Source organism: Phaenicophaeus curvirostris, chromosome 2 (genome assembly GCF_032191515.1).
Source record: "Phaenicophaeus curvirostris isolate KB17595 chromosome 2, BPBGC_Pcur_1.0, whole genome shotgun sequence".
Classification (NCBI taxonomy): domain Eukaryota; kingdom Metazoa; phylum Chordata; class Aves; order Cuculiformes; family Cuculidae; genus Phaenicophaeus; species Phaenicophaeus curvirostris.
In genome coordinates, this window is record NC_091393.1 from 27,474,299 (window position 1) to 27,494,670 (window position 20,372).

General features: G+C 37.7%; 1 protein-coding gene across 1 annotated transcript in view; it reads right to left on the reverse strand.

Moving 5' to 3' along the window:
* The window catches only part of PXDN (peroxidasin), an 87,462-nt gene that overhangs the window by 24,188 nt on the left and 42,902 nt on the right, over positions 1 to 20,372 (reverse strand). The window contains exons 6-16 of the mRNA XM_069851539.1: positions 19,876 to 19,947; positions 18,345 to 18,514; positions 16,889 to 17,006; positions 14,398 to 14,567; positions 13,305 to 13,577; positions 11,597 to 11,713; positions 10,204 to 10,362; positions 7,758 to 7,870; positions 5,377 to 5,533; positions 1,691 to 1,799; positions 1,121 to 1,278 (exon numbers count right to left, since the gene is read on the reverse strand). Coding sequence (XP_069707640.1) covers positions 1,121 to 1,278; positions 1,691 to 1,799; positions 5,377 to 5,533; positions 7,758 to 7,870; positions 10,204 to 10,362; positions 11,597 to 11,713; positions 13,305 to 13,577; positions 14,398 to 14,567; positions 16,889 to 17,006; positions 18,345 to 18,514; positions 19,876 to 19,947 — 1,616 coding nt within the window. The remainder of the gene's footprint in view (positions 1 to 1,120; positions 1,279 to 1,690; positions 1,800 to 5,376; positions 5,534 to 7,757; positions 7,871 to 10,203; positions 10,363 to 11,596; positions 11,714 to 13,304; positions 13,578 to 14,397; positions 14,568 to 16,888; positions 17,007 to 18,344; positions 18,515 to 19,875; positions 19,948 to 20,372) is intronic.

Below are 20,372 nucleotides of genomic sequence, written 5' to 3' on the forward strand. Positions count from 1 at the left end.
GGTTGCTCTTATAAAACGTAAGCCTTCAAAGAATTTTGAATAAGTTTTTTGTGGTAAACAATCCATCACAAATTATTTACTCAGATCTAATAATGAGTAACAAGCTTCTTTTACTAGCAAACGTTACAGGACTCTACAAAGCTCGCAGTTTTTGGTCGTATAAATACTTCACTAGTTCATGGTCAGAGTTAAAGTTTTCGGAAGTTACAATAAATATGCAATTACAAACATCAAAAAGAATATAATGAGTAAAAATATTTCCTCTAGATTTTCAATGTAGCTTTTGGCTGTGTCTCAAGTCTCTCTCCTAAAAGCCTCTCATTATTTCCAAATGCTTCAGTTCTGTCTCAAACCTATCCACACACATATCCGCACACATTAGTTGTATATGATCCAACTGGACTTCATGAATTTGAACTTGGGACTCCAATAACTAAAAGGTAGAAATACCAAACCTCACATTTTTCTGCTATTTATAAGAAGCAGCAATAGCTATTTCTCATTACATCAGATCACTGCTAAAGGAATCAGCTTAGTTTGACACACACTTAAAGAATGAATAGCAAATAATTCTTTGAATATTATCATGAGACATGCAGAAAACTTGGTTTGTAAAGCATACAAATCCTTCTTGTTATATCATCTTTTCTCCTCGCCAAGGCACGCAGATGCTAAATGGTTTTACTTAAAGAAACACGAACAAAATACTGATTACTTTTAATACGTAAGAGTCTGTTTTGAAGCAATGGTCCTATGAATTAACACACAGGGACTTAACAAACAGGACTCATTATGCACTTCCATAACACTAAATTTGAGCAGCAGAAGAATCTGAATGCGATTTTTTCCCTACTATGCCAACATCAGGAAAAGAAAAACCACTGTACTCAGAGAGCTCAAAAAAATTTGAGTTGTACCATATTGTAGCAATGTGCAAACGAAGGACTGGGTTGGGCAAACATACATATTTGAATAAGTTTTGCAAAGACAAATACTCCACTGATTTCAATGTAATGGTTCTGCAGTTGAGACCCAGACTCAGAAAAGGAATGTCTCTAAGTATAATGACTTAAGAAGGCAAATATGCTTCAACACAGAAAAATAAAGAAAGAGTACTGACTTGTTCCATTCAGGTCAACCATTAAACCATCTTGTACATGATCTTGAATGAGCTGCAATGTTCTTTCAAATATTTCCCCAGCTCTTGCTTGCTCAACAGTGTATGGATCCCTTGGGTATCGAAATAAGGCTAGCAAATCGTTTGGAGAACGAGGACGACTGATAATTTGAGAAAAAATAGTAAGCGTACGCAGGAGTTACAAAATCACAATACTACATAAATTGTGTAAAAGTTCAACAATGTGATTAGTACATACCTTGGTTACTCATCTCAAAATGGAAGGCAAACAAAAAAATATTGAATAAGATAATAAAACATTAACTATTTATAAGCAATTAAACATTTAGCAGTCTTTTAAAACACATGATCTCAACTAATTGCTGCAACAAATCGAGATCTCAACATATTCAATAGGAAACCTTAAATGTTAAAGTGTTATTATTCCCAGAACTAACCAGACACTAACGTTATTTAAATAATAAAATGGCATCTTGCTTAATAAATCTTCCATTATTTTTAGTATATACCAAATTAATTTTGACTTCTCAATATAATAAAAGAAGAGAATACCTGTCAAACAGATGTGTACGTGTTGAATTTATTGCTCTGTCAACAGTTGCAATTGCTTCCACAATTGATGTTTGTACAAAAGGATCTCCATTTCGGCTGACATTAGGGACTACAAAAAGAGGAATTCACATGTTATTGCAAAAATGGCCACACACAAAAAGATACTTCTATAAAACAGAGTCTAGACACGACATCATTGCAGTTGTACAAAGTAAACCTCTGTTCTTTAAGCATTTGTCCGTCCAAACATAAAGTTCTTAACCACTTTGGAATTCTATAAAAGCATATTTCAGTACCATAAAATTCATTTAAAACAGGAGTTAATCTAAGTTTAAAAGTCATCTTGCTTATAATTCTAAAACTAAAAAAAAATGATAATAAATGCACACAGCATTTAACTTTCCATTAATTAGTCCTACAGTTTCAAGTAAAAATGACAAAAGAAAAAATGAATTATTATCAAGGTTTTTTTCTTGGGGTAGTGTTTTATCATCTTTCAGTGTTGGACACAAGACCCTCATCTATATCTATTGAAATCAAAGCAACTATTCCTTTTGATTTCAATTAGTATTGAAATCTCCCTCAGCTTTCTTGTAGCCCCTTCAGGTACTGGAAGGTTGCTATAAGGTCTTCCTGGAGACTTCTCTTCTCCAGGCTGAACAACCCCAACTCTCTTAGCCTGTTTGCCATTTGGAAAACATGCATCACACAGTTTCAAAGACATTTCTCCCTCATAAATGAACAAAATGCAAAAAAGCCAAATTTCAAAAGAAGTCCCACAAAATTTTATGTATTTTCAAATAGCCACAGAAAATTAACATTGCTCCTCTCCTAAACTTAGTCTAATAAGCAACACATATGAGTTTTAAAAGTGCTATAAAATTTTATCTATTTTAATCAGTTCTTTGCTTTCTACTTTAAAATTATCTAGCTTTTTAACACTACGTTAAAAATCACAACTATTCATAATACTGCAGGCTCACTAACGCATAAGCCCATTCATCTGCCTTTTTACACAGTACTCAGTTGCAGCTGGATGTTTGCACAATATATCCAGGACTAATAACCTTCCTTTCAGGCTCAACCAAGAACTACCAGATCCAGGGGCAACAGCTAACAATTTCCAGAGTGTGTTTAGATTGGAGAAGTTACGCAGGAAAAAAGGTAAAGTAGGGAAAAAGTCTAAAGCAAATACGCTGGAATTAAATCAGCAGATGTACAAAATCAGCTGACATAAAAAAAATGTTGTTTGCAGGCTTTTCATGGCTTCCTCTCCATCTCCTCTCCTCTCCTAACGCCTAGTCTAAATCTTCCCCCTTCCAATGTAAAACCATTGCACCTCATCCTATCACCACAACCCTTTGTAAACAGTCCCTCCCCAGCTTTCTTGTAGCCCCCTTCAGGTCGCTATAAGGTCTTCCTGGAGCCTTCTCTTCTCCAGGCTGAACAACATCAACTCTCTTAGCTCGTCCTCATAGCAGAGGTGCTCCAGCCCTCGGATCATTTTTGTAGCCCTCCACTGGAGCTACTCCAACAGTTACACATCCTTTTTATGACGGGAATTCCAGAACTGGACACAATATTCCACAAAACTGTGTATAACAGATGCAATCTCAGTGTCCATTTTAGATATGTTTTTTGCAGGGTTTGCTTTCTGATTAATGGTACACGTGGGCTGAATTACAAACCTTGGTCAGATGTTAACTCCGCTGTACTTCAAGTTTGTTTAGACTATGTGCTGCCAGTAATTCTCTTTTTAGACTAATAAATATTAACAGTTAAAGCTCCCTGCTAGTCTTTCACATAATACCTTTTTCTGGGGGCATGGGAAGAAGAAAAATGACGATTATTTAAGCAATGGATACTTAATTCACACAATTCCTGCTTCACACTTATTCCAGAAACTTTTACAAAACAATGGAAAAGGATAGAAGAGAAAGGCCAAAGGAAAGCATCTTTAAAATACTCTCAAACACAGCCAGCAAAACCGTCCCCCAGCTTCTATACATCTGCCTTTACTCTGTCTCAGTGTTAAGGAAAGATATTTTTGCATTAGGGACATTCACAAAACATGAACTTTGTTTAAAGGAACATTGACATGAGAGTTTTTAGACATTTCTGGCTATGATATTATTCATACCATCCAGATATCAAACACCCAGTACTTATAATCTGTCTACTTATCCTCTTTGTTTCTCTGACTGCTTCATTTTTACAGCAACCATAGAGAAGCAGTATCTGATACCCTCCTAGTTTTAACGAGAAACATCTTTTACAGTTTCACAGTGAATGCAGATTAATCAAGCATAGTTCATTAATTTTAGGTTTACTGCTGCTACAATTCACAAGAAAAAGAACAACCTCACATTTAAATATTGCAGGTCAGCTTGCCTCGAGTTGTGGAGTTTATTAATTTCAGCAGATGAGAACGAGCAGTTGACACCTGCACTAAGTGAATGAAACTGGTTTCCACTGAGGTTATAAATCAACTCACAGCTTATTTTTCAGAGCTTTTGTTGATTTGAGAATTGGTTACTTTTATTTTCAAAAAACCCCAACCAAACAAGAAAATATCTTTTTTCTATTAATCTCCAGAGTAACCATGTTTAGCAGATTTTGATGGACTTTCTGTCATTTGCAGACTTCATGTATGTAGATGAAACCTTATTACTGAATAATTCCAAGTCCTACTACTTTTCTCTCAGAAATCATCTTTATTGATTGAAAAAATATTATTTTTGGTAGAGGAGGGGATAGACTGATAGTCTACTAAAAGCAATTTAAGCAAAGGAATATCATAGTTTTGTTAATACCATGTGATTGATATCACGGTAATCAACACATAAAATTCACTGACACATGTCTATGAATTTAGTAAAAAAAAATAAAGAACATCAGGCTGGGAAACAATCACTGGGAAACAATATCCAATATGTTAAAGAAATCACTGCTCAATACTGATTTTTCAGTGATACAAAATATGTCGTATTTTCTAATGAAAGAGAAGAAATCACACAGTTTCCTTAACGTTTTCCATCCAAATGAGTCTGAAAAATCAGCAGGTTTACTCAACAAGTCAGAAAAACATTAGGACCATCCGGTGTAATAAAGTTATTTGCTTAGCCTCTTTGGTTGCTTTATTACTATGTATTAACTATTATTTGTCATTATTACTTTCAAATAATTAGAATAGGCTCAAATATTCTCTTTTTCTTATGTTTATTCCTATAGCTTCTTAAGATCATTATGACTTTCAGAAGTTCTTTCACAATGGTTACAGCCTTATTTTCAAGCAAGTGCTGTCAGTGCCCCTTTAAAGACGCTCCAGGACTTTTAGTCAAGTTAACCCTAAGGATTAGGCTGTGTATTCAACTAGCAAATTCTAATAGATCCAAATAATATCTCAAGAGGAAAGCAGCATGATTAACTGGAGCCCAAATCATTGTTTGTTTTGCAGCTTAACTCCTAGAGACATTCTGGCTGACACATCCCCACCTTACATCTGTGCAGATACTAGCCTGAATTGAGTGAAGGGGGAAAAAAAAGAAGAAAATATTAAGGGAGGAAAAGGAAAATACGAATAAAAGAAGGATTTTAACATTTGATTAACTTTTTTGTCCCTTACAAATTAAGCAATTAGAATAAAACCAATATTCTAACGCATAGCTGTGAATGATATATCTTACCATTAACACTAAGCACCATACTAACAGACGAGTATCCGATGGTATTCCGGGCAACACATTCGTATCGACCTTCATCAGCTGTTCCAACATCACGAATGGTAAGAAATCCCTCTGGACTAACATGAAATTTTCCACTCTCAGTTACCTGTACTCCATCCTGCAGCAAAGCACAACATTTAGTTATTCTAAACGCTCTTCGTTTTTCAAATCTGAATGTTTCCCTTCTTTCTCTTTTTTTTTAATTTTTACATGTTATTTTATATTTCTACTTTGTATGCCAGGACACCAGTCAAATAGACTGAGATAAACTTATATAAAAAACTAACACAGTTATGCTAGCAAAAGGACTAGCATGTACTTCTAAAGCATACAAAGTATTTATTTGCTTCTGAAAGTACTCTTCAGTGCTACAGACTAGGAGAAGTCCGTCTAGAAAGCTGCCTCGAGGAGAAGGACCTGGGGGTGTTGGTTGACAGCAACTGAATATGAGCCAGCAGTGTGCCCAGGTGGCCAAGAAGGCCAATGGCATCTTGGCTTGTGTCAGAAACGGCGTGACCAGCAGGTCCAGGGAGGTTCTTCTCCCTCTGGACTCGGCACTGGTGAGACCGCTCCTCGAATCCTGTGTTCAGTTCTGGGCCCCTCACCACAAGAAGGATGTTGAGGCTCTGGAGCGAGTCCAGAGAAGAGCAACAAAGCTGGTGAGGGGGCTGGAGAACAGGCCTTATGAGGAGCAGCTGAGAGAGCTGGGGGTGTTTAGCCTGGAGAAGAGGAGGCTGAGGGGAGACCTCATTGCTCTCTCCAAATACCTGAAGGGAGGTTGTAGAGAGGAGGGAGCTGGCCTCTTCTCCCAAGTGACAGGGGACAGGACGAGAGGGAATGGCCTCAAGCTCCACTAGGGGAGGTTTAGGCTGGACATTAGGAAAAAATTCTTCACAGAAAGGGTCACTGGGCACTGGAACAGGCTGCCCAGGGAGGGGGTTGATTCACCTTCCCTGGAGGTGTTTAAGGCACAGGTGGACGAGGTGCTAAGGGGCATGGGTTAGTGTTTGATAGGAATGGTTGGACTTGATGATCCGGTGGGTCTCTTCTAACCTGGTTATTCTATGATTCTACTCATTATTATAAATCAAAGTATTTTAATAGTTATACGTCCTCAGCACATAAAATTTAAGACCCCAAAGTAAGATAGCATTTCTTGAGAAGGTATTTATTTGATTTTACTCAAAATTAACCAACTAAAAAGAGATCTCAGGAGCTTTCTATGCATCAGTTCTCCCCGTACTACATGTTTAACAGCTACTTATATTAAAGGACACTTTCTAACACTGACTAATTGGAGAGAAGATAATCAGGAAAATTGAAGAACAATACTAGCAACTCATTAATTCACCTGTAATTCTAAATAATAGGTCAATAAAACAATTGTGCACCAATGAAAATCAAAGCCATAGAGAGGTTATCAAAGTGTTATCGAAACATGTGCAACCTAACAGCATCAAAAGATTCAGCAGTACAGTTTTTTTATTGTTTTACATCTATAGTATCATTGATAGTGTGAACATTAATAGGATATTTGCACAGCACTGTCATTAAAATGCATAGACCTTTTAAGGTCTACATCATGGGTTTTAGGTATTCTGTATAATGATATGCATAACCATATATATATCATTATATATAAAATTTAGGTTTGATATCTATATACACAGAAGCATAGAATCATTAAGGTTGGAAAAGACCTCTAATATAATAAAATCCAACCATCAGCCCAACACCACCACACCTACTAGACCAAATCACAGAAGTGCCATATCTACATTTTTTCTACACCTCCAGGAATGATTCAGCCTGGAGAAGAAAAGGCTCCGAGAAGACCTTATAGTGACCTTCCAGTGCCTGAAGGGGCTACAAGAAAGCTGTGGAGTGACTGTTCTCAAAGGCTTGGAGTGATGGGATGAGAGGGAATGGTTTTAAATTGGAGAGGGGCAGATTTAGACTAGATATAAGGAGGAATTTCTTCTCTATGGGAGTGGAGAGGCCCTGGCTCAGGTTGCCCAGTGGCTGCCCCATCCCTGGAGATGTTCAAGTTCAGGATGGATGGGCCTTGGGCAGCTTGATCCAGTGGGAGGTGTCCCTGCCCATGGCATGGGGTGGAACTGGATGATCGTTAAGGTCCCTTCCAACCCAAACTATTCTATGATTCTATAACTCTAATGTGAGTCCATATGCTCTGTTTTAAAAGTTTTGCTGCTGGAACTTTCAGGTAACATTTTCAGACACCAGAGCAAGCAATAATTTTACAGAGTGCGCTTTAAATAGCTAGCTACAAAGACACAGAAAAGCCACAGCCTTTCTGCAGCAACCCAACAAATATTTAGTACCTTATTCCAGGTGATTACTGGCTCTGGCTCTCCTTGAGCACTACAGGGGATCTGCACATTTGTACCAACTTCCACTGTCATGTCACTGGGAACGCTGGCAAATACCGGAGTCACTAAAAAAGCAAATGATACATTGACATGGTAAGAAATTCAGTTTGTGCAAAACATCATCTAAAAAGGACTGTGCTGCTTATTTTTTTTCAGTTACTCAACATTTCTTAATCTATAATCCGACTCTCAATTAAAGGTTTCAATTGCTTCAAGTTTGTCTGAGAGATAAAATACCTCATGCCTGATTTGCTTCAGGGTGATTTTTATGTACTCTCAATTTCTAACAGAACAAGGTAGTAGTTGCCAAAACTACTTAAGTTCTACAAATTAAAAGCCCTGAAAAAGCTTTTTTTTTGATTTCTGTGAAAATCTAAATCTGAACGAAGACACCAGAATGAAAATCCCATCAACTTGTCAATTCTTTAAAGTTTTAATTTTTTAAATTGGAACAACTGAGATTTCTTAGATGATAAAAGCAAACCTTGAGGAGCATTTAAATTGGAGAGGGGTAGATTCAGACTAGACATAAGGAGGAATTTCTTCACAATGAGAATGGTGAGGCCCTGGCCCAGGTTGCCCAGGAAGCTGTGGCTGCCCCATCCCTGGAGGGGTTCAAGGTCAGGTTGGATGGGACTTGGGCAGCCTGATCCAGTGGGAGGTGTCCCTGCCCATGGCAGGGGTGGAACTGGATGGGCTTTAAGGTTCCTTCCAACCCAAACTACTCTATGATTCGATATGAGATTATGGAGATGTTAAGAATTGCATCTCTGCTGTAATATGTCAGTATTTATTTTTGGGGCAGTGGGAGGGGGCTGTGTTTTTATAGAGAAGCATTTGGCCACACAGCATACATTTACAATACAAACCAAATCTGGCCCTGGTCTTAAATTGTTTGTACGCAAATGGTTATCAAGGACCAGAAACTGTTTAAACAAGGCATCCAGAGTCAGGCTCTGGATGTGATCCATGTCATGCCAGCAAACAGACCTGGACCACTAATCTGTACTCATTAATACAGATTTAGCCACAGTGACCACTGACCAGACATTCCTCAGATAAACAGTCCTTTTGTTAGAAGACCAGAAGAAAAAGTTATCTTCTTGCACAACTGAAAAAAGTATTGCAAGGAATGTATGGAGAGCTCCAATTTCAGGCTGCGTATGCAACCACCAGTCTCGTATTTATTACCTTTTGGTGACTGGATTTTGCAATCCGAATTACACAAAAATAGTTTTATTATATTTTACTCAAGTTCAGCGATGTTTAACAAGCTAGAAGGCTATAAAACTTTTTTAAACTGGTAAATTTCCCTGGAATTTTGGTCAACAACTTACATAGGTAAATAAAATCCCGATTTTGATAAATCTCCCAGTACTACTCCTAACTAAGGAAAAATTAATAGATTTTTTTTTTCTGACAAATATTTATGCTCAGGAAGACTTTTGAGCCCCTTTCACTAAACTACTGTTTAAAACGAGGTCGCTAACAAGAAATGCTTTTAATTACACGGTTAACCTCCTTGAATTTAAACACCGAAGTGATTAAATTATAAATATTAATATGATTCTAATTAATCCTTGAAGTAGCTTACTCAGAATTTACTTGATTTTTTTCTGTGTCAGCTTATTTGAAGTATACGGAATGACTTTTCATTGTGAAGGTCATTCTGCTGTTGTAAAATAAAAAGTTCTGTTTCTGGACATCAAAACACTATGTTAATAACACTATTCAGCTATCAACAAAGAGACTTATAATAAACTAGTCATTTCACAAAACAAAATATTTTTCCCAAGCATAGGAATTCTGTGATCCTCAAAGGAAGCGTCTGTTCTTTACCAAAAGAGTAAATCAAATAAACCTCTTTCGCAGAGGACAGGCTGTTCTAAAGGAATGATACCTGATACAAATGCTGGTAAGTATCCATACATGCTATTTAAAATTACCTGGAATCTAAATATTCTCAGGAATAATGATCAGAAATATGAAATGTTAGCAATACCCTGAAAAGCAAGTTTTCTAAACAACAAAATGCATAGTTTCATTCTAACAAGCTTTTACCAAACAAGGCTATGATTAGCTGTAAGCTCATGTCGTCTCCAAGTGCCTTCGAACAAAGCCTATCAGGGCATAGTGTCCACATGCTTAATTTATAGAAACTAATAAACCATGTTATAAGTCTAACCCATCAACTTAGAATCACTGTAAAACGCCACAAAAATCTTGAAGAAAAACAGGTCTCTTTAAATTCTGAATAAACTATGTCATACTAACATTTTGTGCCATGAAAAATAATTAATTCTCAATAATACATTTTAGGAAAAAAATAAATCACACGCATTATTTTAGTGTAAGCTTAATTATTTTTTTTTCCAGCAGCTGTACATGGAGAACATACCTCTAGGCTGTACAGTCAAATATACAACAATTCGTTGAGATCCGATAATGTTGACAGCTTGGCATTCATACTGTCCCTGGTCATGCAGAGCAACCCTGGAAATCCTTAGGGTTCCAGAGGATAGAACTAAGTGTCTTCTGTCAACAGACAACTGGCCTCCTGAAACACAGAGCAACAGCGTTTGCTATTTATAGCAGAGCAGAACAAAGTCCTTTTGTGTCAGAAAAAGGGAAATCCAGAAGATGTCACAGTTGATAAAACATTGGAAAAAATTAAAGTCTCTAAAAAAACCAAAGTTTGAAACCTTCACTTCTCAGAAGATAAACACACAGAGCAAACAAAACATAGATATGCACACAATCATAATCCTGATCTCTTCTCTGTTTGTGGAAGAAATAAATATTTTCATTTAAGGAGCGTGACAAAGCATCAGAGGGAGAAGGCATGATAAGAATACCAACATGCATTACTGTTCATTTTATATTATTGCTATGTGTGTAAGACACAGTCTCATCTGCCTGGGCCATCTAAAGAATCCACAGAAAAATAAATACGGGTCTGAAAAATGGAATATAATACAAATGGAATAAAAGGCAAGTTAGCGTTCCCTATTCTTCCTTTTCATTTACATTTCACTTAATTGGAGCAATCTTGGTAGAGGGAGAAACAGGGACATTATCAATATTAAAATGATGAACAGTTTGTTAACAATCTTCTTTACCTAAAATAATTTAGACTTTCCTAAGAGCTATTTTGCCTGGTAGAGCTATTTCATTTAATTGTACTGGAATATTTCCTTATTGATAAAACATCCACTACAGTATTTCTTCTTGCTGGATTTGGCTTAGTGCCTTTACAGCCACAACCTGATAAAACAATCAGCAGAGTGCACCCCAGTGTTCCTGTCAACACGCTTTAAGTGACAGTTATACTCATGCTGGTTACAAGTTGGTCTGCTCTGGTTTCTGAAGACAGCCCATCCCAACTAATTTAACATCTCTAGCTAACGACAGTCATCTCCATTTCTTCTGCAGTAAACCAGCAATGATAGTTATTCACATGCGCTTTTTCTCATATTTCTAAAACATTTATTATTAGGAATTTATGATGGAGCTATATATTTTAGTGACTTTTTTACTGGCATGGTTGGACTTGATGATCTCAAAGGTCTTCTCCAACCTAGTGGATCTATGAATAAAGAGAAACATTTGTGCAGCTAGTTTCTGTGGGACACCTTGCTTTTTCCAGCTAAAGCAGAAAGAGATGAGCGCTATTTCCTTCAGAGACTGAAGCATCTAAACAAATAAATGCAATTCCTTTCAGTGCATCAGTGATTCCAAAATGACAGCTAAATTATTCCAGAAGTTTAAAAGTAAAAATGGAACATGTTTACCTCCTTTAGTCCAGGCAATAACAGGCTGGGGGTAGCCTTGTGCTTCACAAGGGAAGTCAACCGTTTGTCCCTCAATCACTGTTTTGTCTTGAGGAGTGACAGTAAACTGAGGTAGAGCTGCAGATGAGAAAACAAACAGGTTGCAAAAATAAAAACTGAGAAATGTAAAACTATCTGAAATTACGGACAGTTTCCTGTATGACTTGAATAGCTCATACTTGGGGGAAAAGAGATGATTTGGGTTGGGAGGGAACTTAGAGATGATCTAGATGCTAATGGGATTATTTTATACTGTGCGCGCTATAAGGCACAGAGTTAGGGAAGCCACTTGTGCAACAGGAACTTCTCCTTCACAACTGAGCCCTGGTGTTAGTTGAGGCCTCGAGGATCTACTCCCATAGATCCAAAGTAAGAGTTACAGCAAGACTTGTAGAATCAAACAGAGTGTTCCCTTCTTCTCTTTCTCGCACAAAATCCTCAGCTAAATTGTGAAGAAACTGCAATGTATTCAAAACCATCCTGAGTTGCTTGTTTTCTTCTTTACCCTAAAGGAAAGCAAGGAATGGAGTACAGGCCAGCTTCTGAACTAATCAAGGCGTTATCAGTGTGAGAATGCATTTGTTTAGCTTTCAAAACACAATCATCCATGGGCGAATGATAAATGAACAAACCACATAGAAAAGTTGTTGTATAGCTTTAAAAATTGAACTCATGAACAATGCATTTGCTACCTGAACTGTCTGCCAACAAGAGATGTCAACATGAGGACAGAAATGGTCTTAAATCTAAAAGTTAATCAAAATGTTTTGGAAATAAAACTTTTTATACTCAAACATCTGCAAAAGGATAGTCTACATCTACATAGGACTTCTGAATATATATTGTTCTCAAAATACTCTACATTTGTCCTACTGATATAGAAATTATTGCAACCACAGTAACTTGGAGTACTTTGACTTATGTTTTGCAGAAAAACTATGCTAATGCCTCAGCTGGTAGAGTGATAGTTTCCAAGAAACTCAAAAGAAAATGCACCAATGCTACTCAAGTGTCTACAAAAGACAGGCAGCACAGATCTGTACTGGAAACTCAATTTCTAGTACTCTAGGTACGAATTCTAATTTCTAGGATTGCTACCTGTTACAGAAAACATTGCGCCCCCCGCAAACTGGAAATTGTATGTTTATTCCTACAGGCAAACAAAATGTATGAAAAGAAATACGCAAATCAACATACTAATGATTAACTTCTGAGAACAATAAATGAAACAATTTTCAGAGAGTTAGTATATAAGATATGCTCCGAGTGAAATGCATAGCAACTTTCATATAGACTAGACTTGAAGGATGTAATTGAAAGAAAAATCTCTTTATCATTTTAGTTCAGCTCTGACAATTCAGGAAAAAAGACAAGCCCACACAATATGAAGCAATATATTCCTCTTAATATGTTTCTCAGTATGCTTAAATTGGAAGGGGGAAGTATTAGATTCTTCATGATGAGGGTGGTGCCAAGTTGCCCAGGGAAGCTGTGGCTGCTCCGTCCCTGGAGGTGTTCAAGGCCAGGTTGGATGGGGCTTTGAGCTACCTGATCTAGTGGGAGGTGTCCCTGCCCATGGCAGGGGGGTTGTAACTGGATGATCTTTAAGGTCCCTTCCAACCCAAACCATTCTGTGATTCTACGTCACTCCTAGTTTAACGTTACTCACCTTGGACTATGATGTATGCAGTCGCATGGATGTTATCTACGCTGTTAGTTGCAAAACAGGTATATTCGCCACTGTCCTCCTGCTTCACATTTTGTATGTAAAGTCCTCCTGATGGAGTTATCGTGATGCGAGGGTCACTTGGTAAAGGGGTTCTATCACCTTTGGTCCAGGTAATTCGCGGCTGAGGGTGTCCGGTTGCACTGCACTCCAAGGTAACACTCTCACCTACCAGCACTTCAGTATTTTGTGGGTGAATCACAAAACTTGGCCGGGCTGTGAGAAAAGAGCGATGCTTAAATATTAGTTTTAGCTCACACAGCACTAATTTAGTTAAATATTGCAACAGTTTGGAGAAGCTGAGGCACTTTAATAGTTCTGTCCCAACATACTTCTAATCGTGGTGCAAACTCTGCCTCACATTAAGCCTAACCTAGGTACATTTATTAATGTCAATAGATAATAAACAAAAGCTCATATAACTGCACTAATATTTTTCCTTCTCATAAGGACAAAACTGATTTGGCTACATTTTAGTCTATTTTCCCAACTACACGTATAAATTGCAGTCACGTTTGAAGCTCACCCAATGCTGAGTGAGAAAACAAAATTTTCTCACAGCTAGGTTTGGAATTTATAAGCATTACAGTCCTGGACAGGAATTCACTGTTTGCAAACATGAAGCACTGGCAAGACAAAGATCCAGGCTAAAAAGCTCCTGAGCAAGGGTCACTGCTCAGGGTGTGCTGAAGCCTTCTTGAGTGGCCTGTTCATGGTCTTGTGGTTTTCAGGTATCCAGAGAGAACATTATTGCACTGAGCAATGTTCCAACGCAACAGCTTTTCATAACCCTTCTATAAACAGCACACACGTTTATCATCATAATTACATTCTACAATAAAGGTATTAATTAACTGCATTATTTGCATACTTGTTCTAGGGATATTACAACTTTATGATCTAGTTTTTACGATGCCCAAGCACAAGAACTCTACATGTCAAGAACATGCAAGAGCTAAAGCATCTTAGTTTTAGCAGTCCTATTATCAAAACAATTCTCTATCTGAATGAAAGATTCAGACACAGTCTTCTTTACCTGGTGACTCAAAGTATCTAAGAGTAACTTCCTGAGTTTTCACTTCTCCAGCCACATTTTTTGCCATGCACTGGTAAATGCCTTGGTCTGTTTCTTTAGTATTCTGAATCATTAACGTGCCATCATCTAGCAAGTTTAGACGGGAATCCTCTTTCATACTGAGCTCATTACTGTGAAGAAAAGAATCTGCTGGAGTTAAACCTTTAAATCACAAGCACAGAAAACTGCCAACTAGTAAAACCCAAAATACGTTACCCAAAATAACAGTGTTTTTACTGAGTTAAGTATCATAGAACTTTTAGTTTTCCCCTAAAGAGAAGAAGTGGAAAAACAAAAATTGAAAATAATTTTGCTTATGAAGATATTACATCTTTAAAAAGAAAATCCAGAATCCTTTTATGAGTAAAAGCTTACAGGAAAAAAAAATGAACAAAATACATACATGTGGTCTTATTTTCTTTTAAGGCTGTTCTAACTGGCAAATCAATTTAAAATGTTTCCGCTAATGTAATTTCAACACTCAAGATATTTTCTACTAGGAGAGGGGTTAGTTGCTGTAAAATTATCTTTGTGCCAACATCTGCCTGGATGGCTCAAGGAACACTAAATGAACCTGATTATAACTTGCACTGGTTTGAAACATAAGTTAAGATCAGGTCTTCGGGCTACGTCATGGACACATTTCTGTGATATTAACTATGGGGCACTTATTAAAGATATTGTTTCTCACTCCATCCCTCCGTACATGATGAAGAAAGCACAGAAAAGGGATGAGATTTCACCCCCTCTGTACAAAACCCAGCCTAACTGCTGATCTATTCCACATACTGCTCAAAATGGTCAATGGCTTTTGACTGAAATCTTGCCACATTCACCTTGCAAAGAGCTTTGCTCTCATTCATGCAGCCAGGAAACAAGCCAGAGTCAATAATCCCACACCCCAAGCTCAAATTTCTTCTTAAAACTCTTTCATATGTGTACTCTGAATACATGTTTTCTTTGTTTATTATAAAAAGTACACGAGCCAAAGAAAATTTCAATCAAATAATTATACCATCCAAGTTCAAGGCTCTGTTCTTGACATACTCCATAAACATCATACCCTTGCTGCACATGAAGTTCTCACAGACATCAGCACAAAGCCACAGAAATAGGACTTTATGTAATTCTATTTTATCAGCAACTAACAGACTACAACTGTTCATTTGCTAATATAAAACGCAAGGGAATTTATTTTCCAGATCAGATTTTCCATTTGTATAAGACCATTATTAAATCAAAGTCTGCATAAACTGCGGTAAACTCACAAGTCATGTGCTTGTCATAAATTAACACCAGTTTAAGAGGGGCAACACGCCATCACGTAACTTGCTCAGCCCTGCTGTGCCTGCACTGATGGAGAGAGCCAGGATCTGGGCATGGTTCATGCAGCAGGATGGCCCTCGGGCTGCTGAAAGATGTGTTCTTGTTATAGGTCCTTCCCACCACTCCATAAGCAGGGGACAGGACAAGAAGGAATGGCCTCAAGCTCCGCCAGGGGAGGTTTAGGCTGGACACTAGGAAAAAACTTTTCACAGAAAGGGTCATTGGGCACTGGCAGAGGCTGCCCAGGGAGGGCGTTGAGTCACCTTCCCTGGAGGGGTTTAAGGGACAGGTGGACGAGGTGCTGAGGGACATGGTTTAGTGATTGATGGGAATGGTTGGACTTGATGATCCGGTGGGTCTCTTCCAACCTGGTTGTTCTATGATTCTATGATAAGCAGTTAAGAGAAGCAATGGTGCACGTTATCCAGAGAGCTTCTGCCACCTCCATCCTCGGAGGTTTTTAACTGGATAAAGCAACCTGGTATGATCCTGCTTTGAGCAGGAAGCTGCACTGGAGACCTCCCAGGATCCCCTCCAGCCTGAATTACCTTACAGCCTCGTGGTATAAGCACTTGTCTGCTCTCCATGTAGGAGTCTGGGGAGCCTGGAAATTGATATACCTCCCCTCTTCTGGGATGGAGCTACACCCTGGAGGAAAGCTGCCTCCAAGGAGCTGGGGCTTAAGGAAGGCTTCCTCTGAAACCTGTTATCCAGCTGTAAATTTTGCTCTGGCTCAAAATATAATGCAAACAGACCAGTACAAAAGTATGCAAACACTAGCTAAACCACCACCTGCACGTGCAACACGTCTACATTAGATTGCCTGGTACTTACACACGAATGATTTAAATGTGTGAGCACATTTTCAGGTATAATGATAGTTAAAAATGCAACCAATAATGTTATAGTCATGAATTAATAGTTTCTAAAGTTAACAGCTCTTACGTGTTTAGAACTACTAATAGATCTGGGCCACTATTTCTCCATATACTTATTTTAATCAATGTTTCTGCTCTAACTTGTAGATATATTTGGAAGTAAGACAGGTGGACATGCACCCAGAAATATATACACACCCAGACAAACATACTTACTTCAGGTTTCTCTCTTCCTCTTTTAAACTTACTTGTTTCGGAGCCAGATAATTTCTGGTTTAGGATTGCCTTCAGCTCTGCAAGTAAAGTACACTGTATTCCCAGAGGTAACATCCACATCCTGAGGCTCTGATGTAATTCTTGGCCTCTCTATATCAACAACAGAACATATAAGAAACTCTTACTTGTTTAGAAACTGCTAAAGAATGGTAAATAAAAGATTTTCTATACTCCTTGTAGAAAAATATTTTTCACAAAAAAATTAACTTGAAATATTTATGCACTTAATCAGGACTAATAGCATTTTTTTCCTCTGCAACAGTGTCTGTGGGCCTTCTGCCCTCCTCCATTGTTCTTTAGGACTTTTTAGCAGACGGGAAATGGACTGTGCAAATTTGTATCAGGTTCTAAAGTAGCTGTTGTATTTATTTGAAAAGGGTCTCAATTTGCTTATGGAAGAAAAACTTTAAAGCAGTGTGCACAAGTACCATTAAAAATAACTTCCTCTAGATAAGCATCAGCGCCTAACCTGCCTCCTACAGAGTAAATTGTCCAGCTTGCTTCCTGCATTTTTTATATTCAGCCTCCTTAGATGTGCAAAGAGCCTGTAGGATGCCACGTGTTTTATTCTTGAACCAAATCCCATTTTTATTGTCTTGTTCAAGAACTTCATAGATGTTTCATAATTCTCAGGATCGGAATTACATCCAACACACACAAAAAAAAGGACAATTTACTTCACTTATATCTGCATCTCGTCAAGTGTCTGGGCAGACAAATGCACATTGCATGATGAAAAACCTGCATTTTGGCTTCAGAACTGGAGAGGTGACAGGGCTGAGCCCCAGGACGCCCATGGGGCACAGCCTGGGCTCTCCTAGATTAAAGGAATACAGACGAACAAAAGGATATCAAAGAAGTGATTATCCATTAATCCTTCCATAACTGGATTTCAGTGCCTGCACAGGGTACTCCCTGTAAGCATAGCTGAGAGAGAAATAAATTCAGTGGCTCCACCTCAATTCCAATAATATCAACAAGAGTTTTAACCATAATGTCTGTGAAATCAGGAGCAATCCTGTACGGTTCCTTTCTTCCCTTTCCCTTGCGAAAAAAAGGAATAAAAGACACCAGAAAATATTACCATAAGCCCAAAGACCTTAGTTCACAATCCTTTTATCATCAAAACTGAAATATAAATAGGAAAAATAAACTCCTTCCAGATAATCACATTGAGATCCTCAATGAGAAATTTCAAACATAGCTGTATGTGTTTCATTAAAGACAGTCTACGAGGTCGAAGTTCTGTCAGAAGTAAAGAAAAAATGAGAAGGAACACAAGGAGATTTCTGGAAACCACCACTACTGACCCGAAGCAGTCGGTGTTATTGAAGAGAACAGAAGAACATATTCTAACAAAGAAAAAAAATATCAGAGTCTAGGTGCATTTAACACATTAAAGAAACCAGCAGGAAGCAGCAAACCCACCACAGTTAAGTTCTTCAGGTGTTATCGTGGCCACTGATCTTCCCTGGATCCTTCGTGGATACTCACAGGTAGCGGCTGCCTGAGCGTTACCCGACTCCGCGTACGTCTTCAACAGCTCCGCCAGCCACAGGATTTCACAGTCACAGTGCAGAGCATTCGAATCCAAACGCCTGCACAAAACAAGAAGCAGCCACACCACCTGTTAGCCACCTTGGACTATTTCGCTAGGATCAAAATGGTTCTGCAATACCAGCGATGCCTTTATCTGTGATCACAGACAGGCTGCAAGACAGGTGATGGCCACTTGCTTGTACACACTGTGGTTGTCTTTATTACAAATATATATTTTATTTTAACTGCATAGGTAGGACTGTACTCAACATAGCAAACACCTAAACGTTTCTTTTTTTAACCCCAGCATTCAGTGAATAAATCAAGTTTTATTTAGATGTTATACAACCTTTGCTTAAATAAGTAACTTGTACCATTCTTCCCATTTTTTTCTGCTTAATACTTATTATAGTAGTAACTTTACAGCTAACCTGACATTTTTACAACTTCCCATTTTGCTGATCAGGCAGCTGAGACAAAGACTCACAGTTAAGCATTAAGCATTAAGCATTAAGCTCTTGTTGAGCACAGTGGGTCAGTAATTTTGTGGAACACCTGCCTTCTGCAGATAACAAGAACCCATAAATTCTGTTGACTTTCTTTCCAGTAGTGAAGAAGTTACTACATGGAGCTCCACACTTTCTAGTAGAGGAAAAAAACATTAAGTACAGAAATCTGTACTATTAGAGATAGATAGATAGATAGATAGATAGATAGATAGATAGATAGATAGATAGATAGATAGATAGATAGATAGAGGGATAGAGGGATAGAGGGATAGAGGGATAGAGGGATAGAGGGATAGAGGGATAGATAAGAAATAAAACTGCACGGCAAAGCAATCTTTGGGGATAGTAAATTTTTGCATCACTTTGTCTTTTAACGGTTTTTTTTTAACCTATTGTCCCACATTTTGTTTCTTCCCTGTTCTCCTGTGAAAAACAGGCAAGAACAAACCAAAGTACTTTAAAAGTTATTGTACAAATGTCTCCCAGTATATCAGATGTTACTGGTAAAACTTAAATGATAAGGAAAACAATTAACAGAATATAACAAAATAATGAGTTACTGAAAGACATCACAGAAGGATCACCTGGTAAGACATAGACAAGAGAGAGTTGGAAACAAACAACAAAAAAAAGAAGGATCTTTGTATGTTACTATGATCTACAAAACAAGACCATATGATTACAAGTAATTCCAAGACAGGAAACAAACAAAAGGATTTAGTCACTAAAGAGAGTAGAATATGAAGCAATGGTCTCAATCTATATAGGTGAACAACTGGAGCACAGCTCAGGAAAGAAATACTTAAAACAATGAAAGGCACTTGCAAGGAAGATAAATATTGCAGGATGAGATATTGTATAGTTAGATTATTTAAACTTTCTTCAGTTCAATAATAATTCAATTTACTTACAATCTCTTCATGGACTCTAAGTGGCTAAATGTTCCGGGAATCAAATGAGCTATTCTGTTGTTATGCAAAAATCTGTTAAAAAGCACAGAAATATGCATGTAATACTTCAGATTTTGCGATGCATTCATTGCATTTACACTCTTCTAAAAGTCCTTTAAGAGAAAGTAACATTACAAAAGAAACTTTTTGCACAAATTCATTGGCTGCTATTTTTAAGTGGCCTCCAAGGTGCATTTGGTGTGCCCGTAAGGGGAAAAAAGAAGCCATAAAAAGACATAGGAAGCAAAAAGAAGGGAGCTCATAAGCATTCAAATGAGAAACTTAAAAAAAAAGTCATAGTATAAATATTCCACTTCTTCATTCATAACATTTATTTTTGGCCAAACATTGATCACAGCACTTTGGCAAACAGTTTTGCAATAGAAAAATATACCACAGGCAGCGCTCACTTCTGCAGGCATCAAAGGTTGGCCTGACCAAAGTATTCTTGGCAAAGA